Genomic DNA, 27,794 nt, shown 5'->3' on the forward strand with positions numbered 1-27,794 from the left:
TCTTCATTATACATTTGCCAACAATGTTACATGTATCATTTGTAACACCCCAAATACTATAAATACATCACTATTAAAAACGGGTAACTTTTACATAACATAGCTTAGGACAACCTCATGTATGCTTAGGTATGCACTGGACCTGATATTGCTTTCATAGTTGGCGTTCTTGGTAATTACCAGTCGAACCCTGGGAATGATCACTGGATAGTTGCTAACAAAGTGATTAGGTACTTGCAGAAGACTAAGGAGTATAGGCTTATATATAGGAGAGTTGATAGCTTGAAGGTTGTGGGGTACATAGATTCAAATCTTGGTGGGTGCTCCAATGATAAGAGATTAACTTCTGGATATTAATTAGGAGTGCTAGTATGCAAACCATTTTGACCACAATAAATACTCACGATCCTCTAGCCACATGAGATATCAATATAATACATTTTATAAATGTGTTAAACCCGTTCGAGTTTCCAAACTGGTTGGAGATCACTCAATTTTATGAAACCAAATTAATTTATAATAGTTTGATGTGACCATTTAATTGATCAATTTGATATCCAAATTAGTTATCGATCCAATTGATCAAATCAACTGGTTCGATTCAATTTTCACAATCATGCTTTAAAATATATTTTTATCTATAAAATAAATATAAAATTTAAATAAAAATATCAAATAAATATGATTATTTATCTTATTTTATATTTATTATCTATTTCAACATATAATTTTATTAAATATTTATAATTGAATAAGTCGACTTAAAAACTTTTAACTAGTTATAATTAATTTTTGTATTTTTGTTAGTTTTGTCTAACATAATATTTATATGTATAAAACAGCAATTTAACACACCACTTATTTTGAATGAAATAAAATAGGCCAGACTATGCTCTTCAATGATTTTATCAAACTCGAGTGCTTTGTCTATAGTTTATATTACCAAATGTCGAGGGAAAGAAAAAAAAGAAAAACATTGAGATTATTACGCAAAGTTCAAAGCTAACAAAAGTAGTTGATCGACCGCTCTTTGATTTGTCCGCCCCTTTGTTCTCCCTTCCCACTGTTCCCAACTCTCAACGGACTTCTCGAGGTCTCATTTTCTCTCTCTTTTAGATCTCTCTCTACTATACATCTCCTTCACTTCACCATTTTCCATTTCCATTTCTCCCTCCCTCCAAAAATGCATTCCTCGCTCTCTCTCTCGTTCTCCGCGACCTCCTCCTCCGCCGCCACCGTTTCCAGATCACGACACTCATTCCACTCTCCCGCCGTCGCCACGCCTCTCAATCTCCGCTTCTGCGGCTTGAGGCGCGAGGCATTTGCTTCAGGTCTCGCTGCTTCTCGCAACCGCCACCACTCCCACCTCCCTCGCCGCCCTCGCTCCGCCGCAGTCTCTGCCGCGCTTTCTAGCAATGGCATCCCTCCCAAATCGTTCGACTACGATTTGCTTATTATCGGCGCCGGCGTTGGCGGCCACGGCGCCGCGCTTCATGCCGTCGAGAAGGTTCGATCTCAGAAAACAAAACTACATGCCTACTTGTTAATGCGGGATGCATACTTTGATAAATTGATAATCATAGTTGTTACTAAGTTACTAAACCGAATTAATCTCAAGTGTGCGTATGGAAATTGATATGGCAATTGATCTTCATATATACGATGTATCGAGAAATTGATAGCCGTTAATGAATATTGAATGCTGACTGCGGGATAGAGTAAGTTGAGTATCACATTTTTGTGAGAGAAGTTTTATTAACGGTATGATTGCAGGGTTTGAAAACAGCTATTGTGGAAGGAGATGTGGTGGGAGGGACATGTGTGAACCGAGGCTGTGTTCCTTCCAAAGCTCTTTTGGCCGTGAGTGGTCGTATGCGAGAACTAAAGAGCGATCATCACTTGAAGTCCTTTGGCTTACAGGTTAGAGTGTTGCACTATGTGGGAGTATTTGTAATGAAATTCGAATATGAATTTAATTAAAATGAACGTCGTATATAATATAACGCCATGTATAGTAAGTTGACTTTTATAATAATTGCTACAAAAGTTATGCCAACAATGATTTCTGGTTGGTTGACAGAAAGACAACCAAATTCTTAGAATATTATTACATGGTAGATGTGTAGATTGTAGAGTGATTGACACTTACATGATTATTTTGCTTTATTTTTTGCTCGTTTTAGGTTTCTGCTGCCGGCTATGACAGACAAGGAGTCGCTGATCATGCTAATAATCTTGCTTCGAAAATCCGTAATAACTTGACCAACTCAATGAAAGCGCTTGGAGTAGACATACTTACTGGTTTTGGAACTATTCTGGTAATGTGACATATTGCCTGTGAGGATTCTATGGCATTATAAATGCTTAGATATCAGTATGATCACTCGCTTTGTGATGGGAATGTTTGAAAATAGAAAATTATTTGGATGAAATTGATTTAGAAATCAAATTCCTTTTTATTTTTACATTCCAGACAAACTATTAGGGAATTGAGCTATTTGTTTATTAGTCAAGCTATAATGAAAAGGCAAAAAGAAAATTTTGACATTTTGGTTACTGCTTTATTTATCAATCTGTGCAGGGTCCTCAAAAGGTGAAAGTTGGCTCCTCAGACAAAATAGTAACTGCAAAAGATATCATCATTGCTACTGGTTCTGTTCCATTTGTTCCTAAGGGCATTGAAATTGATGGTACATATCAATCCTTTCTTTTTATGACATTAATATTTAATGTTCCTTGTTCTAGTTTTACTGAATTCAGTGGATTTAGGCTTGCCTTCCGGCTACAAGAAACGAGAGTGCAATTAGTTGCTAAGCATGCAATGGACAAAAGGGTGATCATTTTGAAGTGGACATATTTTTTTATTAGACTCCATTGACACGTGCATAAGGAACTCTTTCTTCACTATAGACGGATCTTCTGATTTTCAATCTGAAAAGTCAATTTAGTGATTCATGCAGCCCTACAGTTTTGCTTTTTGCAGTCCACACAGTCATAAAGTAGACTGAAACAGTCATTATATCTTCAGCAATTAAAAGTTTCACAAAACTCCCATATATCCTAATTCATCCCCTTTCTTAACATAACTACAGATATTCAGTGTATAATTTAGCTTCCATCCAATTCAAAATTTTATAAATTCTGTCTGGTCCTATATTTATGTTATGAGGAAATCTTCTCTCTAATTTATGACACAAGTTTGATGCTCATGTATAAATTCAAACCTTTGTATCTTTATGTTTTTTTCCATCTCTTGATTGCTTCTAAGTTTTGTTGGGTATAATTACTTTTTAGTGAAAACTTTCCTAAAAATCATCTTCAGGGAAGACTGTGATTACCAGTGATCACGCACTCAAACTGGAATCTGTTCCTGATTGGATAGCAATTGTAGGAAGTGGATATATTGGTCTTGAATTCAGTGATGTATATACAGCACTTGGAAGTGAGGTAGCACATCTTTGTGAATTTTGATACTTTTTCTTTCTCTTTTCATTACCTTTTGTTCTTGAGAAATATTTACAAATAATCAATCCTATCATTTGACATCAGAAATATGTAGATGTTCTGTAAAATCACATTGCAGTTTATACTTTTTATTACTCCAAGAAGTTAACAAATATTTAATCTTTATACTATTTCCTTTTTTTTTAAAAAAAATTATGATCCCTAATTTATTCCTGAAAAGATTAGCAAATTAATAATTGGTATTCTGCAGGTTACTTTTATAGAAGCTTTAGATCAACTTATGCCTGGATTTGATCCTGAAATTAGCAAGTTGGCTCAGAGGGTCCTTATAAATCCCCGGAATATTGACTATCATACTGGAGTTTTTGCAACCAAGGTAACAATATCTTGTAATTTCTTGATATAATTTTATTATTTGGCTACTATGACATGCTACAGTCCTCATGTTTATTGTATAGATCACGCCCGCAAGGGATGGGAAACCTGTCTTGATTGAACTTATTGATGCAAAAACAAAGGAGCCAAAAGACACTCTGGAGGTAGCTTGATCTTTTCCAAAAAGCTTTTAGGTTTATCTCTTTGTTATTTTCAATTGTTAACATTTCTCCCATGTTATATTGTTTTTGCTCTCATATTTAATTATATGTTAAGTTATTTAATTATATATTTAATATTATCATTAGAATTAGAAGTCTAGTATTAGTATAAATAGGAGCTAGTGCTTTATATTTACCATGTTACAATACAACAGATAAGTCTAATATAGTCCTTGTTTCCCTACCTAAACCTCATAAACTGCAGTATCAAAGTGGTCACTGGAATATGTCAGGCCAGCCTTTGTTGTGTGTGTGCTGCCCTTTTTCCTTCCACCTTTGCCATTGTTTGCCTCACTGTACCATCTTCCTCATTGCCTCTGTTTACCACCTTACTGTGGCTGTTTGGCTCCTTTGGGCTGCAGTTTTTTGTATTTGGATTTTGGTGGTTAGTTAGTCTGTTAGGTTTGATGTTTTTGGATAGTTACTTTGGCATTTTTTTGATAGATAGTCTGTTTCCTGCCCTCTATTGTGTGTCACTGCATTATTTGTTAATTTTATTTTGTTTTTTTTTAATTGTAGAAAGTTTAAAGCCTAGTAAGCTTTTAGCTTAAGCGGGAGTTTTAGAATGTCTAGAAAATACCTCATAATATCATTATTGTATCTTAAAATATTGTGGAGTATCTTAGATGATCGCTTAGGAGTAGTTTTCATATTTTTCATTATATTCTATTGTTTGTTTTGTTAATTAATTTGGACTAGGATGTAACCAGCTTAAGTTTGATCTCCCTTTTCTTTTACCTGTATAGTTAATTACTTCAGATTTATTACAAATTGCTGTCTTTGCTTTGCTAAAGGTGGATGCTGCACTAATAGCAACCGGAAGGGCTCCGTTCACACAAGGTCTTGGATTGGAGAATGTAAGCAATTCCGACAGAGATATGCTTAGGATTAGGAGATTTTCTCTAAAGGAAGTAATTGTATATTTTTGTTAACTTGTACCTACAGATTGATGTGGTAACACAGCGTGGTTTTGTTCCTGTGGATGAGCGCATGCGAGTAATCGATGCAAATGGCAAGCTGGTTTGTCTCAACTTCTCAAGTAATAATTATCCCTCCCTGACTTATTGTTACTGACATAGGATGTGGAATGATAGGTGCCTCATTTATACTGTATTGGTGATGCAAATGGCAAGATGATGCTTGCTCATGCTGCCAGTGCACAAGGAATTTCAGGTAAGTGGTAACTCATGTAATTTTCCCAAAAATTTTAGTTTTTGCTGCAATATCATTTGATGAAAAAATTGTCTAACAGTGGTTGAACAAGTCACTGGAAGAGATCTCGTGCTCAATCATTTAAGCATCCCAGCTGCTTGTTTCACTCATCCTGAAATCAGCATGGTTGGATTGACAGAGGTATATCATAATTTTATTTTGTTTGATGTGTCATTCACTGCAACATTTTACAACAAATGAGTTTTCTTTCATGTGTGGTTAACCTTCTCTCCATTCTTCTTTTCCATACTCTTTTCCCTTATATTATTTATACAATAAAATTACTGCCTCTCATTCTTCACTTGAATTCTCATGTGTTGCGATCAAACATAAAATCCTGCAGCCTCAAGCAAGGGAGAAAGGTGAAAAAGAGGGGTTTGAAGTAAGTGTTGCCAAAACAAGTTTTAAAGCTAACACAAAGGCTCTAGCAGAAAACGAAGGAGAGGGACTAGCCAAGGTTATACTTTTGTATCTTCCTCCTTTAATGCTATTCCTGTACAGAAGCTATAAAAGTGTGAAATTTTGCTAATGAGCTCTCTAGTAGAGTTACTATGGCAGTGCCAAAATTATTTGGTCATGAGACTTGTTCTACGCTCTCATTTTCTCTGGATGCATTTACTTCTCTGTTTTCACCAGCTTGACATTGCTAATTGTCGTTTTATGCTTTCTTGCAGTTGATATATAGACCTGACAATGGAGAGATACTAGGAGTTCATATTTTTGGTTTGCATGCAGCAGATCTCATCCATGAAGCATCCAATGCAATTGCATTAGGGACACGTATTCAGGTAAATTTTTCTACCACATTTATGTGTATTGGCATTTAGTTACTAATAATAGTCACAAAGTCTTCACTCTTATTTATCCTGCTTGTTTGGTAAATTTCACCGTTTTGTGGTACAATGCAGGACATAAAATTTGCAGTTCATGCACATCCAACTTTGTCCGAGGTTCTTGATGAACTATTCAAATCAGCAAAGGTGAGCTAATCCTTAATTTTCTTCCAATAACTTTTCTATTCTAACCTTATTAAGACAATAACAATAAGGAATAAAGAATTGAAACAAAGAACATTCACCTTCAGACTTGCACACACACAGCTAGTTTATTGTCGCAGGCGCCTTAACACATGTGTCTTATATTACTGAGGCAGGTTAAAGCACAAGCTTCTAGCCCAGTAAGTGAACCAGTTGCTGTCTAATCTTCCCAAACAAAGTATAAAATTTTGAAGAAATTTACTTGTACTAGGGACTTCCAAAATATTCATCTTCAGGAGGAAGACACAAACACATTCAGAATCCTGTAAAAGAGGGGAACCGTTTGAGGGAAATCAATAATGACCTGATGATGAATAACTGCCGAAGCTTACATGTAATGGTTTCTTTTCTACTTGGTATTCTTAGTGCCTGTCAAAGATGCTTATGCTCATTATTGCAGTTTTTAAACTAGTTTGCTTCATCTAATTATAGTCAATGAGAGGGCCTCTGACAGCGGCCTATTTTTTTAGAGTGCTTCTAGTCTTGCACCGAACATTTATGTACCATTAACAGTTTTCCTTCAGAGATTATGAAATTATGCTCGTCGCCACACCTTTGGCTTCACTACGCTATACGTAAAGCTTCGAATTAGTATTGGATGAAAGTCTTTTTCCTATGGCCATGGTTGTCATTGGTATCGGTCTACCAAATATTTCTAATGTTTATTGGTGCATATGATGCAAATATGAAGCATTCACATGCATCTGATTTGATCAACGAGTTGTGTGAGTGACATTTGTTTGTTAAATTAGTAACTGGGTTATTGGTTCACTTTAACGCGCTGAGTACCAAGTAGAGTTTGGTTGAATCGGAAAAATATCCTCTCTAGTTAATGGAGAGTAACTGGAGAGGTTTATTAGGAGAGAGATAAACATATGGGATACAAATGTGTTTATCTCTCATGTGTCTACCTTTCTCTTAATTAATCTAATTCCCACAGATTCATGTGTCTCTCCTAATGAATCTCTCCATTAACCGGAGGGGAGTTCAACGCGATTGAATCGTTCACCAATTAAGTATTTATGATGGATAGTTGTTTATTAATTACTTTATTGTAGCAGGATGTTTATACTCTAAGAGACTCAACTCTCAACTATGACATTATACTATTCTTTTAGAGAAATCTTAAGAACACACTCTCTAATACATTTTTTAATTGGTTAAAATTTATAAAATTAGGAGAGATAATCTGTAAATATGATGTGGGACACTCTCTTTAAGACTAGGTCAACCACAAAATTCACATGGCTTATCAGATAATAAGTTATCTAAATCAGTTTCAATTGGTTCCCTTGTTCCCCAGGGAAATCGATTAGTTTGGTATAATTTCTGACAGTGGTTTAATTTTCACTTTATCAAGACTTAGAATCACTCTTGGGTTTATGCGAACAGATCTTTTTCGAATCAATAGAAAAAAAATGGGGGATTGATGGTGATGCAATCCAACTCATTATCCAAGGACGGATTATTCTTATTTCTTATATATGAAATATGGGATTTCACTAATATTTGTAAGAATTAACTTTGTCCCCAGTTAGTTATTCGTTTGTAACACCACGTTAAAAATAATTGTCCATGATGCTTAGCATCTTATTCTTAAAAAACCTGATTAAGGATAAAAGGGAAGGAAAACTTGCTAAAAAACTATTATGCAAAAAATATTTTAGCCTCTTACCACATAAGAATATTAGGAAGTTACTATAATATTCTTTAAGCAATATGAAATAATAATTAGCAAAATCGTTTTTAAGATGTCTAAATGCTTCCCCGCAAAATATATGCCTATAACAGACGATCACACCACAAAAAACTCAGCTGTCAGCTCACATCATTCTACGATCCGGCAGCTAAACAAGATCATACCAATCACCAAAATTAAAAAAATCCATAAAACACTGAAAGCTCATCCAATTTTATTGGTGTAAAGATCATCATGGAAAATTACGGTAGGCTATGCATGCTTACTTAATTAGATGGAAACGGTAAATGAGGATCAAAATAATAATTTCATAATGAAAATCCTTTTATACAAACTATTCTATATGCATTTTTAGGGGGAAAAAAGAAAAAAAAATCCATAAACTAAAATTTGCTTATACATAAATTAATTCTCCAAAACTCTCTCATATTAACTTCTTCGAAACACTCATATCAACTTCTCCAAAATCTGATTTTAGCCGTGCATAAATAAATTTTAGCTTATAAAGCTTATTTCTTATTTTCTTATCCTAGAGATCATTTATGAAAAAATATATCTAAACAGACCCTAATTCATGTGTTTTAGTTCATTTCTATACCAAACATCAGTGTTAATAACAGGAAAATTGCAACTTAGACGTTAACCAATAGCTGAGCAAAGTGAAATCATAACACAAAGGACAGTTAGAAATATACCGTTCTTCCCCTATTGCTTTATCACATCAAAGTAGACTAAAAATGAAATTGACAAAAAAACAAAATCAACTCCCTGGGCACGTTATATGCAAATCCAAGACATCTGCCCAGATATAATTATATTCATAAGCATACTAAAAAATAAACATTACTATAGCAGTTACTGAAAGCATAAACAACTGAATAATAATCCATCGATAAAATTTGAAGGGTCTTTAACAAACAAAAACCAGCAACGATGCTATAAGAGTAAGTACTGCATTCTCTCTGGATTAAATTAACTCATCAAAATGACTATACTACTAAATATAGATTTGACACAAAACATATGGGACTTGAATAGCAAATCAAATCCTAATAGCCCCATTTGAGAGTGACACTTTACTCTTCTTCCGTGGCTGTTTCACCGCTCTTCTTGTTATGCTTCCTCGCGTACCTTTGGTTCCTCAGAAACTTTGGATCCATCTATATGAATTGCCAACAACAAATCATTAAAACAAAAATTACATTTAAAAAAACGGGTATGAAATGCAATTCATCGGAAAATATATAAACGTAGATCGATAGAGAAAGAAAAGAAGAGGAGAATACCCCTTTGGTGGAAGTGTGGCGGTGCCTCTTTGGCTTTTTGATGCCATTCTTGTGGGCCTTGTAGGACTGGTTGTGAGCGGTGTGGTTCTTCGACTTAGCCATCTCTGCAATTCAATGCACACAATGTAAGACAATGAAGAGAGCAACAAAAAAGTAAGAACGTGTTAGAGAAATTGAACAGAGCTAACCCTAATCGTGAAGATCCGGTTGGGCTAAGGTTTTCTGCGGAACAGAATTTCGGGGAAGATGTAGGTGGGCTATTATATATGCCACCTTGTGAGGCGAAACCCTAAGACTTTCCTCGATATGACGATAGTGCCCTTTGCTTATCGAGAATGGCATGGATGGGCTTGTGGCCCATAAGAACTTGATGGTGGAGGCTCAATAATGAAAAAAATGGAATTGGTTTTTGTGAAATGATTTTGTTTTAAATATATTTATGATTTAGTTTTCTTCTTCTGCAATTAATAAAAAAATTATCAGTAAATTATGAATTTTAGAAATTAATTTTAATTTATTTTCTGGCAAAAACATTTTAAAGAAGGAGATAGAAATCTAACTTTCTCATGTAGACAGAAAATTTTAATTACATATTTAACTTATATGAATATTTAATTTCCAATAAATATGTTAAAACTAATCAAATATATTTATACATGAATCATAATTTTCAATAATCAAATTTTTCTGAAATCATAATTTTCAAATAAGAAAAAAATTCAACTCAACTCAACCAAATGTTCCCAAGAGTTTAATTTGAAGATTTTTTTTTTAATATTTGAATGATAATAACTTGATTTCTATTACTTTAACAACTTCTTTTAGTAAAAAAATAATAATATTTTTAACAACTTCTTGTTCTGTAAAAAATAAAAAACTTATTGTATAATTTGTTTAGTTTAAAAATATTTAAGAACGAGAGATACTTTGATTTAATGACCAAAATAATGTTTTATTCAATAAAAATGAGAGTTGACAAATGACACGCGAGAGAACCACAAGCTTGGTTTAGAATAACGGGCCCCTGTTCTTAGTTAGATGTCGTGTTTGGGACAAAAAAGAGAAATGAGGTGCATTCGTATTCCTACCACATGCGTTTGGAACGCTGAATTAATTTTCGCCTAAAAGGACAATCTAAGACTTCGGTGGGATCTAGGTTAGCAACCAGCGATCTGGGACTTTTCTTTCTCCCCCACACCACACCCAGATTCAAAAACTCGCTCTGCTCTGCTCTGCAATTCCCCTTCCGTTTCGTTTCGATCTCAAAACATGTTCTTCTTCGATTGGTTCTATGGCATTCTAGCTTCCCTCGGTCTCTGGCAGAAAGAAGCCAAAATTCTCTTCCTTGGTCTCGATAATGCAGGGAAGACCACACTCCTTCACATGCTCAAAGACGAGGTGAGGTTCCTCTCCCTTAACATCAAAATATCAAATCAAATACCTTTTTTTTATTATTAATTTTTTTTTTCATTTTTTTCGATGCAATTGCAGAGATTAGTTCAGCACCAGCCGACCCAACACCCCACTTCGGAGGAATTGAGCATTGGGAAGATCAAGTTTAAGGCTTTTGATTTGGGGGGTCATCAAGTTGCCCGCAGAGTCTGGAAAGACTATTACGCGAAGGTCGGTCAATCTCTTCATTTTCGCTTATCAATTTCTGATTTTTTTTCTTTCCCTTTTCAATGATAAAATGTGTGTCTTGTGCACTGTTAATGTGATTTGTAGTTTCTAAGAAATGGGACTTGGTTTGTGGCCGTGGGATTCTTATTGTTTTTGTTAGAGCTTTGGTGCATATCTGCTTTCGGTGGGATTTGGATGTTGTAGATTTGTGAATTCTAATTCAAATCTTGAGTGGTAAATAATAAGCTCAATTTGATTTTTGGCTTCTACGAAATGGTATTTCTTTTGTGCTCGAGAAGAAGAGGTGCGGGGTATTTTTTATTGGAGGCATTGGTTATCACTTTGTCAATCCTTTGATTCCTGTTATCAGTTTGAGACTTGTTAACTAATCTTTCATAGATCCAATGGCTTCAGGGTTGGCTGACACCACTCTCTTAGCTTTGGTTGGTTTATTCATTATTGTTCACTTCCTATTTGGTGTGCCAGGTTTTCACATGAGTTGTTTTTGTTCTCTAACTCTTTTTCCTGTGATATTTTGTTGACGTGCTGTTGCTGTTCTGGAATCCTTTGAACTTACAACTTGCTTGATTTTTATATGTGCCCGGTGGCACAGATAAAGGTCTCTGTATGACTGTATTTTTTTTTGCACAGCAAAAATCAATATTATATATCTGTATGACTGTATTATTTATCTGATTCGTGAGAGGTAAATATCGACAGTGAGCGTTTCACTGATAGCACTTCTTTCAACATTGAAGGGTGTGTTTAGGGTGTGTTTTTCGTGTATCTTTTGTAACATGTCCAAAATTTTCCCAATGATTTAGAAAGAAAGGAGCACACAGGAGAGTGCAAAGAACAAATAAGGGATGCATAGATCTCTGAAAGATCTAATAAATTGGTACATCCTGTTGAAATTAAAATGAAGCAAAAATTCTAATTGATACACTTTTCTTTGAGGGAGGAGAGCTATTCATTAAGATCGGCATGAAGTTAGATTGATGGTTATTATATGGAGTATTTAGATCATCAACTGTCAGCCTCCCAATTCAAGTATATATTTTTGTTTCACGATTTTTGTTCCATTGAGCCATAACTTATTGAGGTGTTGGTGGTTTCTTTATCAATGATTGTTTTTCACTTTATTCCCCTGGATTCATTGTAATTGTTGTTTGTAAACACATACCTAAAATGCAATGGCTCCAAATGCTGCTTAGAAAGTTTTGGTATTGCTTTAGAATTCACACGCACTTTGGTTTTCCAGGTGGATGCAGTAGTTTACCTGGTTGATGCCTTTGACAAAGAGAGGTTTGCAGAATCAAAGAAGGAGCTTGATGCCTTGCTTTCAGATGAATCATTGGCAAATGTTCCATTTCTTGTGCTAGGCAACAAGATTGACATTCCATATGCTGCATCAGAAGAAGAGCTACGTTATCATCTAGGCCTGACCAATTTCACCACGGGGAAGGGGAAGGTCAACCTCACGGAGTCGAACCTTCGGCCTCTAGAAGTGTTCATGTGCAGCATTGTACGCAAGATGGGATATGGAGATGGCTTCCAATGGGTCTCTCAATATATTAAGTAGATTCTGGCATCATTTCCCCCCTTTCCTTGATCTACCAGCACTGTCTGCAGTTACATCAGAAGAGGTTTTTTCTGTTTTTGCTATTGATGATTTCATTTTGATTGGATTATTTAATACAACTGCAGTTATGTTATGTTATGTGTCAAAATTTGTATCTTTAGATATTTTCTCTTGTGGGGTGGGGGATATTTTCTGTTTGAAACACTGGATTCTGTTGTAGGGGTTATGTATGACCGGGGAGAAACACAATAATAACACTGGAAAAATTTTATTCCACTTTCTTCCCGGAAGATTTTGACTGGAAACTGAGCTTTTTCTTATCTCTTTCTCTTCCAATTCCCTTATAAAAGTGAATAAACTTATCATCCATAATGACTTGTACTTAAATAAAATTATAAAATTATTTTATACTGACATTGCATCATCTATTTTCCTGTAATATATTACCTTGGATTTGATTTGAAGGGCATCATGTTTTTAACCCAATAAAGATTTTAAGAAAAAGATTACTTTATGGAGTCACGCCTACTTTTGAATTGAAAATTTGATTATGCGTAGGAACCAGGAGGACGTGATAGTTTTGGCTACCTACAAAGGTATTTCAACGCCTAACTTCGTAGGTATTGTAGAGCGTGATAATTTTTTTTGTATGGGTGCAGAATGACATTAGTGTTAGGATGAGTATGATTAGTAGCCATTCAACCTTTAGATGGATTATCATTATTAGTCATTCAACCCATAGATGGATTATCATTAGTAACCATCCAACCGGTGTGTTTTTTTTAGGTTACTATGACGTCAATGCATAATATTCACAAGTTTTGTTTACAATTAATTTTTGCCAAAAAAATTGATTATTTTTAATGTGATTATTTTTAATTGTTTTTTTTAGGTTACTATGACGTCAATGCATAATATTCACAAGTTTTGATTATTTTTACTTGAAAAAAATTGAGTTTAATTTTACGACCAACTATTTATTGACCAATATTTAGTTGAGTCCTTATCCAGTTGTTTCTTAAAATACTTTTATTTTAAACCAAAATGTGGAAACTAGCGAGACCTTATTGAGTTCAGTCTTGAGTGATAACATAGGTAAAAATGTAGGATTTTAATTTAATTTTATTATATTATAAGAGTGGAAAAGTCATTTAATATAATTATATTTTGTCTTTTCTCTATTATTTTAACTAAACAATATGAAAAATATTTTATTCATGTCATATTCTTTCTTATATTTCCTATTCTAAACAATTTTAAATTTAATCTATTTTTTTTGTTAAATTAATTTTTTGTCCTCTAATTTATTTATTTTTTTCGTTTAATTTGATGATTTTTTTTGTTTAATTTGATTATCTAATTTTTAAAATTAGTTTGATTTAACTCTTTAATTTTTTTGGATTCAATTTGATTTTTTTATTTTTATAATTAGTTTAATTTGATCCAGCCGTCTAAATTAATTTAAGTGATTTTATCATATAAATTTGACCATACCTTCTATAGTGATTTAAAATTATTATTAAGTGATTTTAAGTCGTCAAAAAGTATAATTTTTTAATATTGTCGGTCAAAATTTAGACACTATGAATAAATTGAATTAATTTTAAAATAAACCTAAAAAATAAATTAGATGAACACTAAATTAATTTAACTTTTTTTGTCTCTATTTATTCTCACAGTTAAACAAGAGATAGTTTCACAAACTATAGAATACTAGTCAAAGGCAAGGCAACACTGATTAGAACAAAAGTGAGTTTCAATGCCATAACCTGCATGCATGCTCTACTGACATTAAGATAGAAGCATGAGTGACAATGCCACAATTTGCACGTATGCCCTATGATATATTATGATAGAAGCACGCATTTACAATGTGTCTGATTGATTTACTATTTAGACTTAAATAAAAAATGATTTAGAGATTAATATTTTAAATTTACTGTAATTAGTAATTTTGCATAGGACAAAAAATACTTGGATAAAAAGCAACATTTTACTGCAGTACGTTGCCTTTGTCGAGTTGAAACGAATTCAAAAACGCCTTTCACACACGCGATTCTTTTCGTAGATATGTGACAACAACTTTTCACGTACGTGTAATTTTTTTTTTGTTCCCTTGTTTTTGACGTTTTGTAATTAGTTTAGCTTTTCTGGAGCTAACTAGTTAAGAAAAATCTGTGGTTTATTTATTATTATTATTATTTATGAGGCTCTAGCATGAACTATGAACTGTTAAACCCAATGACGCGTACCAACCAATCAAATTCACACCACTGGAATTTCCACCCAATAACCGGCTACTCCAGTTTCCCCTGTTTTGCCCTCATAAACATTTTTGCTCATTTTCCTCTGCCACCGCTCAGTCCATATATTTCACTGGCCAAGCCGGTAACCGGTATTCACTCGCCCCCAATATATGATGAAAAATTTCTGAAGGCAGAAAAACAAAAAGAAAAGAAAAGAAAACTGGTTCTTCTTTTCGCGTTGCGTTTTCTTGGTGTCTCTGTCGATTCTTCTTCTGAATTTTAATACTTAGGAAGTTTAGTTTTCTCTCTTGGCTTCTCCGGTTGGAGTTTCCGGCGACCTTGTCGGAGATTTTGTTGTTTATTTTTCACACCACTTGTGAAACTTCTCAAGAAAAAGAAAAAGGATGTTTCTTGTTGATTGGTTCTATGGAATTTTGGCGACCCTTGGCCTGTGGCAAAAGGAGGCGAAGATTTTGTTCCTAGGGTTAGATAATTCTGGGAAGACCACTTTGCTTCACATGCTCAAAGACGAGGTTTTTCTTTTTCTTTTTTAACTTTACTTTTGTGATATTCTTATTATTGGATTGGATTTTGATTTTACTTATATTTATAATAATTTTTTAAAGTGGTGAATTGAAATTTTGCAGAGACTTGTTCAGCATCAACCTACTCAATATCCCACTTCGGAGGAGTTGAGTATTGGGAAGATAAAGTTTAAGGCTTTCGACTTGGGTGGTCACCAGATTGCTCGTAGGGTCTGGAAGGACTATTACGCTCAGGTTTCTTATATATATATTTTTTTCTTATTTCAATTTTTCAGTTTCACTTCATGTTTATGAATACAGGACATTCGAATGGTTTTAGTTCCTTTAGTTCATTATTATTATTATTGAGCATGGTATGTTAGATTGATTGTAATTTTACATCCTATAATAAGGTTTTTGAATTGATAGTCAAAGCATGCTAGCTTGAATTTTCTGTTTCGTAAATGCCATGCCACTTGGGTATGGAATATGGATTTGGCAAATAACGCTAAATGATGTATATATTTTATAAGGAAATTTGTTAATTGTACATTTGCACGTAGGCTAAAAGAACAAAAAGAGATGAGAGTATGTGATTGGTTGTTTTTTAATACCTAATTCATATGTTGATTGCTATCGAGTTTTCAAATCAAACATTGACATGGACATCTTTCTAAAATTCCAAAACATTATTGCTTTGAAATCAGCCTAATTTGCTTGATGATGATGAAATCATGTAGGTGGATGCTGTAGTGTACCTGGTTGATGCATTTGACAAGGAAAGGTTTTCAGAATCAAAGAAGGAGTTGGATGCTCTTCTCTCTGACGAGTCACTAGCAAATGTGCCTTTCCTCATCTTGGGAAACAAGATTGATATACCTTATGCTGCTTCAGAGGATGAACTACGTTATCATATGGGCCTCACCAACTTCACCACAGGCAAAGGCAAGGTTAATTTGGTTGACTCCAATGTTCGTCCTTTGGAGGTTTTCATGTGCAGTATTGTCCGCAAGATGGGGTATGGTGAAGGCTTTCAGTGGCTCTCTCAGTACATTAAATAGAGAACAAGTGTTTGCTCTTTATTATCCTCATGCTAATGTAGTCTCCACATTAGCGTATCTCTGCTCATGTAAATTGGATATACTTTAATGGTGGTTTTACTTTTTCTTTGTTATGAATGAGACATACTAGTTTCTATATTTTTTGGTGTCAGTTGCCAGCTTGTGTTGCAGTTCTATATATATTGGTTATTAAAATTGCGTAGTTACTAGTTAATAAATGGTGGCTTGAATGTTACTTTGTGATTGTGCACGTTTGACAGTGTTTTTCGTTTAGTTGACAATCGACACTACGGCCATAAGGACTAAGGAGAATATTTTGGTGGCAGTAAATCTTAGGATACTTGTGACCAATGATAATTTGTTAGTCCACTTTTCTCAATATTTCTTTACGAAACTCGGGTTGAGAGATGTCTGCAGATCAGCTTAGATTTGCTCAAGTAGACTTTAGGTTTATTCAACATAGCAAGGCCATGCATGTAAATAAATCTCTTACCCACTTGAGTGGTTTGAAGTAAACAACTTATATTTTGGACACAAGTATTTAGGTTTTGACTTCTGATTCTACAATTTTAAAATGTTAGGTTATGAAAACATTAGCGGTCAAAAACACAATTCTGAAGTGAGTTTTTTCCCTAAAAAAATGTGTAAAAGCTTATTTGATTTGCATGAATAATATTATTATTCACATAGATATCTATCAAATGATAGAATTATTTTCATTTGAAAATACGACGGGTAAATTTTGATCGTACATGTCAATGGTCACATTGATCACTTAAAAAGGCTATGACTTTTAGTCATTCTTATAATTTTAATAATCATTTGTTTCCTTCATTCTCAAATAAAAATAGCCTTATCATTTGATCCGTCTTCAGAAGGTGGAAGTGACCTCAATAAGGCAGCGTGCAAAATGAAAAGGCTAGTTTTATTGAAAATGATAAGGCTAAATCTTAAATATACATATATTGATAGTCAAAAGCAAAAGTTATTTTAAGGTTATTTGAATGACTTTAAAAAAAAAAGAGACGTGAGTTCTATTTTAATTTGACTATGTGAAATTTATTGATTTATATTCACTAATCTCACATGTTTGTCACTTAATGTTCTCTTTCACTCTCTCTACACACAATCACCACGCGGATATAAATGAATCTTTTGGAATAATATTATCCTACAACATTCTCCTACTTTCTTTATGATAAATATTGAATTCGTTTTATATTTTTAAAACATGCTCTAAATAGACAGATTCGTATGAAAGTTTGTACAAAGATACAACATTGCTCAATCTTTTGAAGTGTAGAAATCACAAATATTTTCCTCCCAACAAAGTATTTTCTACATACAAGGTCAAAAACTGAATTCCTACTAACATGATTAAAGAACCTCACAATATACCAAATTACCAATTGTGCCATATCTTACTGGCCATGGAAGTATAAACCTAGTTGTTATTAATATATGCAATCGTATACTTTGAAGAATTATATAAAAATTGTATGATATGAAGTTGTAGGAATATTTGTTTATAATGCAAAGGCAAAACAAGGTTCAGATGGGACCCACCTAACAAAGGATCCAATTGCTAACAAATGTGTTTCACCTGAATCCTGTGTCTTTTTCTCTCTTCACTAGAGAGGATCCGTGTCCTATTTGTTCACGCACACGCAGTATTCCGGAAGACACTGGGAGCACGCACTACTAAGGCAGGCTTCATATAGAAACAAAGCCACTAAACTAAATTGTGACCAAACTTTACTCATCCCTACCTTAGTCCTAACCCTATAGTCTTACAGTTACAAACGTGCCCGTAAAAAATACCAATCAAATGACATTGGATTATCTCTTGCTCTTTGATATTGATACAATTTGTTTTTAATTTAGATTTAACTTACATAATATCGGTGAGTATCATGATAAATTTAATCATTAATCTAAAGAGATAACTGATATTGGATATGGTAATTTAAGAAACAAAAAGTGTCTTTGTACATATCGGCTAATACTGAAGATGTGTTGGCGCCTATAAATAATAATTATAAAAATTCGCTCTGATCTTTGTTGCCTCTGCTATTTTTTAGTTAAAAGAAACGAAGAAGCATTACCATCCCCGGACCAGGCTTGTGGCTATAACTATTCTAGTATTCAGTATATTAAACTTTGGGGTGGCACAGTATCCTTGCATCAGAAGTTTCAACCATAGAGCCCAATAACAGATGAAAACTTTATATAATGACCCATTCTAGGATACTAAGGAAGTCTTAAACGGTCGAGGGGAACTTACAAAATCTACAGTTGCATGTCCACTTCAGTACTAAGAAGTTGTTCGTATTCCCGCTCCAGCTGCACAAAGGAAAATTCTACAAGTGAAAAAACATGCAAAATCAAATCCTCCTAGGATTAATTAAATGTATAGATTAACAGTTACCTTTGCTTGATTAAGGGCCAATTTCATCCTCCTGTACTCTTCTTGTGCTTTCTTTGAACGGAACATAGCCTGCACACGTACTACAGATCTCTCAACACGTTCTTCAGCTTGCTTCCTACCAGTCCGGAAGAATTCCTCCTCTACATCACTTTGCTGATCCTGATCTCCGGTTCCCGCATCGACAGTTTTGACCTGGAGACCACGGAAGCCCCTTCTCTTCAAACGCCAACGCAGCACTGCTTTCTCAACCACACCAACAGACCAAAGAATTTTGCGATAATGCTTCCGAACTTGAAAGCACCGGAATGCAGCCTGCATTGTAACATAGATGTTAGTCAATTTGCCCAACAAAATCTGCTGTTAAGGTATGTGCCAACTAGAAGAGAAGCTTTTACTTGAATTTTAACAGCCTGACGACGCATGTTAAGAAATTCTTTACGAATCTTCCATGTACGGTATGTACACTGAATGCGAGCGGCAGCTGCCATCATTTTCTTTGTCTCGTGGTTCCTAAAGGCATGCTGAATCTTCATTGCTGCAACTATTTTGCGTGCTTGAGCCTCTGGATTGGAAGATGCAACCGCCTTAGTTCTCAGTTTTAGAGAGTGTTCCCTAAATGCAGCATGTATGCGGGAAGCTGCCTCAGCAGCAGTTCGGTAAGCTGTCAACGTATCCTTCAGGTTCTGCTGGTCCTCGGTAAGGTTTGCAGGATTTACTGGATCAGTCGTGCTAGTTTCCAGTGAGCCACTGATATTTCCAGCTAAGCTCATGTCATTGAAGTGCTGAACCAGAGATTTTTCTGAAAGATAAGCTGCTAAGCCATCATGACCCCTCATATAAGCAAGATCAGCAGCAGTGCATCCACCAGGATTTTGTGGAGTAGGATCAGTGACCAAATTTGGCTTCGCCCCAGCAGACAACAGAGTTGCAACCATTTTCTCCCTGAAGATACAAATATTAAATCAAATGTATAAGAAAATTTTAATTCAAAGTTCAAACAGTCTACTTTACCCAACATCATTCTAAATCCACATTGATTATGTTAATGTTCACCTTTATGTAGGGAAAAGAGAAACAGAAAAGAACATGAATGGTGAAACCATGCCAAAAAAGGATTGTTAGGTCAATGTAGTTACAGAAGGGCTAATGGTTTAAACAAGTGGGATGTCTGTGTATTATACCTTCCACAATATGCTGCCCAATGAAGAGCTGTCCATCCAAACCTATCACGGAAATCCAATGACAAGCCTGACCATGAAAATAAGGAAACAGCCCAATTATATCCCAAAATTGCACACAAATGGATTACACTTTGGCCATGAGCATCATATTCAGTAGTCTTGCAGCCTAAAACAATTCTTTCCAAAAGCCATTCCTTTAGTCTGTTTTTCAATGTAATTCCGAACAGGGCATCTTTTGCTTGTGAAAATGGAATTTGGTTGTCTTCAGTTGACTTGATTAAGTATTGCCAACTATTGGAAATAAATGATGTTTTGAGGGCGAATTGCCTAGCCTCTTTAAGTCTATTAGGTGATACTTTACTGGAGATAACATCAAGGTTCAATTGTTTAGCAAAGAGCAAATATGCAAGCCTCATTTGTTGTCGAAACTCGTCCCAATTGTCACTCTCTTCCATTGAAACTGCAGGATCATGCAAAGCAGGAGTACGATATTCAAAATTAACAACTTGGCTAATAGGCTTATGGCCATCAATGCTCAAGTAGAGATTCACAAATCCTGGAGAGTGTGGTGATACCCAGCAACGGTAGACCCCAACCTGAACAATTTCTGCAGGAACACTAACATCACCACAGACACATAATAGATTGGACTTTGAAAGGTGCATATAGTCCTTAAGAAAAAATCCAGTCACCAGGACCTGCAAGTAAAGGAATTCAGAAAGTCAAAATAACAGGTAGCAAACATATGAATTCATCAAGCAGCAAGTATGTACTCAGTTAAATTCTGTTACAATTTGTATACATGAAGATGTGCATGCTTGTAGCCAAAGAGCAACTCATAACACCAATTAAAAGTGATTTTGGCAAGATTGAAAAGAACTAAAAATAATCCTTGGAGTTTATATTTTTGCAGTTTACAGCTATGAAATTCAACAGGAACTCAATCAAGATTGAAATAAAAGACTACGGAATCAACTAAGAAGTAAGAAACCAAATAAAACATTAGAGTTAACTGTTAAAGAAAGATATGCTTAAAGCAGATAATATTTGCTAGTAAGTAGATCTACAAGAAGGGCAAAGGAAACCTTTGATTTCTCGGTGGAAGATACACATGTAGGGGATACATCAGTGATAGTAAATACTTGTTCTGGCAGAGAAGATTCCTGACTATCCACTACCAGAGACGAATATGGTTCATAAATGGATGAAACTGGTGATTCAAGAGCTGGGTCATCTACTGAACATGGTGAATCAGACATGATGTGGTTCACCCACATTCCAAAGCTGTCCTGACTTTGCAATCTATCATTGACCAAAGTGTCCAAGGAATCAACACCACTTAAGGAAACTGTATTATTCTTCTGCTCATGTGGATTTGCTTGATTGTCCATCGTCTGAAGAGTAACACTTTCAGAAAAATTGTAAGGAACTCTGTTGCTCCCAGCAATTGGCTGAGTAAGATTACCAAAAGAAGGAATTTCTGCAGATAGATTGTTGGCTACCTGGTGACAAAGCAAGTATTACAAAGCAGCGGCTATTAAAAAGCAAGTATCTTCAGAAAAAAGAGGAAGAAGTAGGAAGAGGAAGTAAAGGAAATGATATAAGTGAGGTATAATAAGTAAAAATAAGTATTTGCTTCACTATAATTTCAAGGCCTGTTCTTCAAAATGGCTGTGGCCTTTTTTATGTGATTACAGGTGATTTGAAAAATAGTATCACAAAGGTAAAATGGCATCTTAACTCCTAAGCATGTATAATGAAACAATAATATAATAGTCAAAAAGACACTTTAAATGCCGATGTCCTGGATGCTGAATGACTGAACATCTATAAAACATGTTGTCTAGGAAATATAATAAAATCTCTATTACATATACTTTAAAGAGGATGAAATGGTCTTATGATAAATTTCAAAGGACCAACAATCAGGAGGCAAAAGTTGTGACACTGGAGTTTTTGCAGTTCTTTGGCCTGTTTGGTTGAAGAAGGATGCCTGCAATTTTAGGATCTCTTGACCCCTTGGTTTGCTTTAGGATAGGTTTGTACTTTTGGCTTCTCTCTGGTGATTAGCTCATGGCTATTTCATGATAGTGTTCACTATCAACATGCAAAGAGATTGAATAGCCTTGCTGCATCTTGGAATCTTTCTCCTTTCTTGACCTTTCCATTATTAATATTAGAAATTAGAAAAGAGGATATCTTATCCTCCACCTAGTTATTCTCCAGTGCTTCACTCATTTTCTCTCTAATAAAATTTATTTCCCAGGTAAAAAGAAAGTCAAAGAACTAACTGTCCATCACAGAACTCAAATGAGAAAAAGAAAACAAAAAGAGTCATGAATACAAATAAAAGAAAGATAATATTATCTTACATTGCCGAAACTGTCATTCAGTAAAATTTGATCTTGTTGATCAAAATATGGAACAGTGCCTGCAAAAAGTTAATTTTAAGTTATAATAAAATATATGGTGCAATCCAGACAAGTGACTGATTGTGCTTTAATCAACTACCATTTACCTCCATTAGGCACAGTAGAGGCGTTATGATCATTTGTGTCCACTAGGTCATCCCATTCAAGTGTATTAATCTCATGAAGTCTGAGTTCATGACTTTTGACATTTATATTGTTACTCATGTCTGTTTTTGTCCAAATCAGAAAGGCTGAAATTATACACCTTATCAAGTAAAGACAACTACAGTAATAGTTTATTTAGTCGTTTTTATTTTTTTCATAAAATAAAGGCATCAACTAAACAACCAGATATACACAGCATTATAAACCAACAAAAAAATTCTTATTTTTTTTTATCCATAGGAATCGAATATGGGTACCATGGAATTCATAACAACTCACGCACCCTACTCAACTAACTGAGCTAGACTCCCTTGGTAAAAAATATATTATTTTCTGCTTCCTTTGGAAAGATGAGCAGAAATGAGGTAGAAGGAATATATCTGCAATATATAAAGACATGCACATGACACATGTTCTTTTCTTGCAACTCATTATCCTGCCTCTCACTGTTTCCAAACAAACACTTAACATCTTCAAAATTAAAATATGAATATTTTAAACAAATGTCATTATTCATTAGCCTTACATATTAATAGCTTACACCAGTACAACTTTTAAGAAGATAGACCACAAATATAAAAATTATTTCTCACCACCAGTATATGCAGTTGTGGTTCCTGAATCTATTTCTTCTGATAAAATCCACGGTGCAGGAGGATCAGAGACAGAACTGGAGTGTGAATTTACAGGAGTGACAGGAGAACCTTGCATCTGTATCATAAACAACAACCCAAAGAATGTCACAAAGCCAATTTATATCCATTTTCACAATCAAATTTTAGAGCACAAATGTCACCTTAAACATGAGTTTATATCTAATTATAAAGATGTTTTAACTGCTAAGTGTCATTCATGAAGAGAAACTAAGTGATTAAAGCCTAGCACTGACAAGCATTTTTTGAAAACTACTTTTTATGTTTATAGAGAGAAAAAAAAATGAACTTTATTCTAAAATGCTAAAAGAAGACTGGAAGGAGAAATAAATGTACTTTTCAACATAATGAAACAATGAGTGGGATATAACTTCTATATTAGCAAACACTTTTAATATCATTGCAAGAAAACAACCTTGGGTTCTTTGAAACTTAAATTTTTTCCAGGGATATGGCATGGGTCACCTCTGCCACAAAAGCCACAGGGTTACCCCTTTAATTGAAAAAAATACAATAGAGAAAATTAGACTCCAACTCTAGGCAAATATTAAGTAAAAAGAAACTGGAGTATATTTAAGCAAAGCAGCACAATAACAAACTGTCGACTTTTAAAGAACCAATTCACATTAACAGCTCATTAAAAAAAAGGGGTTTTATACAATAGAATCTATAATGCTGTACTTGGCCAATTTTTAATGCAAGCTAATAAGCCGTCATGCTCCTACTAATGATGGCTCTGTTAATATTTTGCCATTCCACAGCATATCCGTCCAACATAGGAAATAAGACAAAACCAATGGACTTGAATCAAAAAATGGTTTTCCCCTGTCCTACAATCAACTTTTGGAGCTTATATCCATCATCAAAACTGGTATAAATCCATTTGTTGGGCATGGATATCCTTTCAAACACATAATGGAAAACAACACTATACACAGCTGCTTCACAATACCCAAAATGAAAGAGCCTGTGCACTATACACAGAAAACAAATGAAGTTTTCATCCAGACCAACTGAAAAAACATTTTCACTGTATGAAAATTTTCTTATAGACATAATGATGCCGTATCCAGACATGTTCAAAAGGCTAAAAATCAGTAAATCACAAACTGACTAATGACTATGTATGTATATGGTCTTTCTTCCAGACAAAACAACATACGCATGACACACATAAATCATGGTTGGTGACGTTAAATTGAACTTTTGAAAGGGAAAAAAAATAGAGGAAATGGTGAACAACTGAAAACAACCTCCTGTGTTTCACGGTAATGAACAAGGACTATGTGTTCCATACTCCTGAAAAGAAAATAGTGAAAACAATTTTAAGTCACATTGTTATTAGCAAGTAGCAAACTTATTTTAATTTATACTTTAACCAATATATACAAGAATAACAGAAGCACCATACTACAACATAATTCAGCAGTATGAGCATGCATAAAATTTTGGAATTGGAGCTTTAAGAAACAGCTGACATGCATACTTATCAAGCAGCCAATAACATCTTCGGACAAAATTTGGGTTATCCTGGCCATGTGCATAATATACATGGATCCTTTCTTCATTACCAACCTGATGGATGGGGAAAAGAAAAAAAAATGACCAGAAAGAATGTCAAAAATCAGATATGATGCTAATGAATCAAGAATAACAAAATCTGGAGGAAGGAATTATATGATCATACAGAATAAACACTTAACTTGATGATAAAATTAAAAGCAGAAAGCCACAAACTGATCTGTTTCCCAAATACTACCCAGAAATAATGATAGATATGTGACTCGATCATTGTACAAAAATCGTATATGACATACAAATCCAAGATAATGCCTTATATAAATTAAACATCACCAGTTAAATACTTCAGCACTTACAGATCTAGCAGAGGACAATATCTAAACCCACTAAACACCAAAACTCTCCTAAAAGAAAAAAAAAAAACTATTTATAGAGAAAGCACAATGAATTGAACAACATCAATAAAATCGGCAAAATAGAAAACTGAGCTCCAAGAAGCCTTATGTCTTTCAAGATTTAACCACATGTAATGCTTGTCAGGCTACTTGCTATACCCTCTCATCTCTGTGTCAGTGTTTAATTCATTCATATTCCACATAACAAAAAATGATAAATTATCCTATCTACAATATGTTAAAGAAACTAAATTAAAATAAAATAAAAAATTAACACAAAAAAAACAAACAAGAAAATGAAAATCCTCACTTTTAAGTGCTCATGAGCTTCTTTAACAGTTTTCCCATCCTTTTTCTTTTTCCAGTTGTGCCCATCTTTTCGAAAGTTCCTAAGCATCTTGCGGTCAAATAAGACAATAGTACCACCTGTTGACACACAAAATAACAATAATTATAACAACAACAATATTTTCACCAGATACTTGACATTGTCTAATCATTAATAGTGAAAACTTATTTGGATGCAAAATAACTAATCAAAATTCTATTAGCTCCATGAATGAAAAGTCACTCGCAGTGAGACCTTATCCTGCTTTATTCATGATATATACAAATAAATGGTGCATTTTTTTATGAAATAAGAAAATCATTAAAGTAAAAGCAGAAGATTACAAAGAGATTAGAGGAAAATAGATCCCTCCTAAGAATAGAAACTTCAAACTAAATAAATTTTAAACCAGCAATAAAGGGCACAGAAGCTCACAATTTATAAAACAAGCTAGATCACAAAAGCTCTAAAAGTTTATGGAAATTAAGATATGCAGACATAACAGACACAAATGAATATGATGAGATGACACATTGTCTATAAGAAAATGCACGATAGAGCAGAATGGATATGATGCATATCCATTCACGAACATCAAGTTGCAGCTAAATGATAATTACTTTTTGGCAAATTCACTGGCTTGACATTAATGGTAAAATACTTGTAATTACAGAGCATGGCATGAATCTCATTGGGACGGAGCCATCTGGTTCTTGCTTCCTCCATAATGCTCCCCACATCCAAATCTGGGGCATATATAAGAAAACATGTCAGAACAACAAATAAACAGAGAAGGTTAATTCTTTCATTAGTTTCCTTTCCCTTTGACATAGCCTAACAAAAACTATTTTTTTTTTTTTTGTAAACACGGGGTATCCTCCAGCCAAAAACCAAAGACTAATCCCACAAGGTTCTATGATCCACTTAAAGGGCTGACCTCTCCCACCAGATGACAAAAATTATCATCCATACAATAGTAGGCTTATCAGATAATTTATCAAACCTAGGGACCATCTTATGTAAAATCATTTTGGTTCCAATTAAATATCAGGACATTGTGTTTGAACATCTAGTACTACTCACAACATTAATATAAATTACCCTATCGATAAGGGAAAAAAAAAAACTGCATCTTAGTCATTTGATCAAAATAAACATATGCATAATTCAAAGACCAACAGTGAAGTACGTGCCTTGCAATGTGTGGAATCCATGCATCTCTGAACCAACCAGTTGCACCGCTAAGTTATTCGCCATATTCACAGAAACCTTCGGAAATTCCGAAAACTTTTCTCCCACCTAAAACTCAGCAAGTGCGTATTACATGAAAAATGAAACAAGAGCAAAGTGACGACTCAATAAAAGAAAACAATGATCGTTCTCAACTAAAAGAAATCAGAAACAGGATGAGAAACTAAAAGGGTAGTGAGAAAAAATAGAAAAAGGTGGTAAGTTTACCTAATTGCAGAGAAGGGTGGGTCTGTTCGTATTGGAACCGATAGAAATATGATCGCCTCGTTGGAGCTGAATGACACTCTTTCTTGTTCCTTTCTGTTTTCTATTCTACAGTCTGACTCTTACACTATTATAGTATTATAAAATTATAAGTTATAAATAAATAAAATAAGAACTAAGTACGATTAAATACTACGAATAAAATAAATTAATAGATGAAGACAAAAGGTTGTTTTACGAGAGTAAAACTACTTATCCAAGGAAAATTATTTTCTTTTACAATGGCTGTAATGAAAAATAACCATACAACCACGCGCATTTATCCCAACATTACCACTAGGTTGATATTAGTGAGTTTTAATACAAAAAATATTCATTATGATAAAATCCTCAAAATATTTAACAAAATACATTAAATGTTATTTAATCCATATATAAGATTAACTTTACCACGCCCATCCAGTCATAAATAAAAATATTTTAAAATGTATAAGATTAATTTTTAGTTTTGAAATATTTTTTATTTTTATTTATATTAATATTTATAAAATCATAATATATATTATATTTTATTTTAAAAAATTAAAAGTAATGAAATGATATCTTCAATATCTCCTTTTCATTTTCATATTAATATCAAGCTAGAAAAAAGAAAGAAAAAAATATTTTCACTAAAATGTCATGTTAAACAAAGCTTATAAACTTTATTAAAAAAATAAGTAAAAAAATCAATTAAAGTTAATTACATATTTTCCAATTTTATTTTATTATTTTTCTGTTTGAAAGTACTACAAAATTTTAATATTTTAATTTAGTATCTTATGAGATTATGTTAAATAAGAATAATGATATTTTGATTATATTTCTCTATTTTCAAAATCTAAGAAATTTAATAAACATATCTAAGAAAATATATTAATAGCATCATA

General features: G+C 33.8%; 5 protein-coding genes across 7 annotated transcripts; 3 read left to right on the forward strand and 2 right to left on the reverse strand.

Moving 5' to 3' along the window:
- Positions 1-975: 975 nt before the first annotated feature.
- LOC114419982 (dihydrolipoyl dehydrogenase 2, chloroplastic-like) lies at positions 976-6,882 on the forward strand. The gene is made up of 16 exons (XM_028385813.1): positions 976-1,507; positions 1,774-1,920; positions 2,184-2,318; positions 2,582-2,690; positions 3,323-3,447; positions 3,716-3,841; positions 3,924-4,004; positions 4,856-4,918; positions 5,007-5,081; positions 5,156-5,234; positions 5,314-5,414; positions 5,617-5,730; positions 5,948-6,061; positions 6,182-6,253; positions 6,427-6,450; positions 6,547-6,882. The coding sequence occupies exons 1-16, from the start codon at positions 1,184-1,186 to the stop codon at positions 6,577-6,579; spliced, it is 1,722 nt and encodes a 573-aa protein (XP_028241614.1). The 5' UTR covers positions 976-1,183; the 3' UTR covers positions 6,580-6,882.
- A 1,982-nt stretch (positions 6,883-8,864) lies between these two features.
- On the reverse strand, positions 8,865-9,644 carry LOC114419983 (60S ribosomal protein L29-1). Its single transcript, XM_028385814.1, has 3 exons — positions 9,484-9,644; positions 9,296-9,399; positions 8,865-9,169 (listed from the first exon to the last, which is right to left on the reverse strand). Exons 2-3 carry the CDS (start codon positions 9,395-9,397, stop codon positions 9,086-9,088), a joined length of 186 nt encoding a protein of 61 aa, XP_028241615.1. The 5' UTR covers positions 9,398-9,399; positions 9,484-9,644; the 3' UTR covers positions 8,865-9,085.
- Positions 9,645-10,325: 681 nt separating this feature from the next.
- LOC114419985 (GTP-binding protein SAR1A-like) lies at positions 10,326-12,817 on the forward strand. The gene is made up of 3 exons (XM_028385817.1): positions 10,326-10,693; positions 10,787-10,918; positions 12,177-12,817. The coding sequence occupies exons 1-3, from the start codon at positions 10,565-10,567 to the stop codon at positions 12,495-12,497; spliced, it is 582 nt and encodes a 193-aa protein (XP_028241618.1). The 5' UTR covers positions 10,326-10,564; the 3' UTR covers positions 12,498-12,817.
- A 2,060-nt stretch (positions 12,818-14,877) lies between these two features.
- On the forward strand, positions 14,878-16,563 carry LOC114419984 (GTP-binding protein SAR1A-like). The gene is made up of 3 exons (XM_028385815.1): positions 14,878-15,276; positions 15,391-15,522; positions 16,008-16,563. The coding sequence occupies exons 1-3, from the start codon at positions 15,148-15,150 to the stop codon at positions 16,326-16,328; spliced, it is 582 nt and encodes a 193-aa protein (XP_028241616.1). The 5' UTR covers positions 14,878-15,147; the 3' UTR covers positions 16,329-16,563.
- Positions 16,564-18,254: 1,691 nt separating this feature from the next.
- LOC114419986 (calmodulin-binding transcription activator 5-like) lies at positions 18,255-26,971 on the reverse strand. 3 transcript variants are annotated; one of them, XM_028385819.1, is made up of 14 exons: positions 26,869-26,971; positions 26,604-26,709; positions 26,082-26,156; positions 25,393-25,508; positions 24,653-24,741; positions 24,420-24,465; positions 23,107-23,224; positions 22,456-22,575; positions 22,310-22,368; positions 21,023-21,439; positions 19,938-20,635; positions 19,152-19,698; positions 18,757-19,068; positions 18,255-18,671 (listed from the first exon to the last, which is right to left on the reverse strand). In XM_028385819.1, exons 2-14 carry the CDS (start codon positions 26,665-26,667, stop codon positions 18,618-18,620), a joined length of 2,715 nt encoding a protein of 904 aa, XP_028241620.1. In that variant the 5' UTR covers positions 26,668-26,709; positions 26,869-26,971; the 3' UTR covers positions 18,255-18,617. The 3 variants fall into 3 exon arrangements, with proteins under 3 accessions (XP_028241620.1, XP_028241621.1, XP_028241619.1); XM_028385820.1 differs by having other exon boundaries at positions 26,072-26,156; XM_028385818.1 differs by having other exon boundaries at positions 26,031-26,156.
- Between the last annotated feature and the right edge of the window lie 823 nt (positions 26,972-27,794).

This window comes from Glycine soja, chromosome 7 (assembly GCF_004193775.1).
Source record: "Glycine soja cultivar W05 chromosome 7, ASM419377v2, whole genome shotgun sequence".
Classification (NCBI taxonomy): domain Eukaryota; kingdom Viridiplantae; phylum Streptophyta; class Magnoliopsida; order Fabales; family Fabaceae; genus Glycine; species Glycine soja.

Bases quoted from the DNA above. Each gene is read 5' to 3' on its own strand.
- LOC114419982 (XM_028385813.1), top strand. From the start codon at position 1,184: ATGCATTCCTCGCTCTCTCTCTCGTTCTCCGCGACCTCCTCCTCCGCC. The intron at 1,508-1,773 runs GTTCGATCTCAG...GTATGATTGCAG, and splicing joins CGCTTCATGCCGTCGAGAAG to GGTTTGAAAACAGCTATTGT. The intron at 5,082-5,155 runs GTTTGTCTCAAC...GTGGAATGATAG, and splicing joins TCGATGCAAATGGCAAGCTG to GTGCCTCATTTATACTGTAT.
- LOC114419983 (XM_028385814.1), bottom strand. From the start codon at position 9,397: ATGGCTAAGTCGAAGAACCACACCGCTCACAACCAGTCCTACAAGGCC. The intron at 9,170-9,295 runs GTATTCTCCTCT...CAATTCATATAG, and splicing joins GCCACACTTCCACCAAAGGG to ATGGATCCAAAGTTTCTGAG.
- LOC114419985 (XM_028385817.1), top strand. From the start codon at position 10,565: ATGTTCTTCTTCGATTGGTTCTATGGCATTCTAGCTTCCCTCGGTCTC. The intron at 10,694-10,786 runs GTGAGGTTCCTC...ATGCAATTGCAG, and splicing joins TTCACATGCTCAAAGACGAG to AGATTAGTTCAGCACCAGCC. The intron at 10,919-12,176 runs GTCGGTCAATCT...TTGGTTTTCCAG, and splicing joins GGAAAGACTATTACGCGAAG to GTGGATGCAGTAGTTTACCT.
- LOC114419984 (XM_028385815.1), top strand. From the start codon at position 15,148: ATGTTTCTTGTTGATTGGTTCTATGGAATTTTGGCGACCCTTGGCCTG. The intron at 15,277-15,390 runs GTTTTTCTTTTT...GAAATTTTGCAG, and splicing joins TTCACATGCTCAAAGACGAG to AGACTTGTTCAGCATCAACC. The intron at 15,523-16,007 runs GTTTCTTATATA...GAAATCATGTAG, and splicing joins GGAAGGACTATTACGCTCAG to GTGGATGCTGTAGTGTACCT.
- LOC114419986 (XM_028385818.1), bottom strand. From the start codon at position 26,667: ATGGCGAATAACTTAGCGGTGCAACTGGTTGGTTCAGAGATGCATGGA. The intron at 22,369-22,455 runs GTAAATGGTAGT...AACTTTTTGCAG, and splicing joins CTCTACTGTGCCTAATGGAG to GCACTGTTCCATATTTTGAT. The intron at 21,440-22,309 runs GTAAGATAATAT...CTTTGTCACCAG, and splicing joins TGAATGACAGTTTCGGCAAT to GTAGCCAACAATCTATCTGC.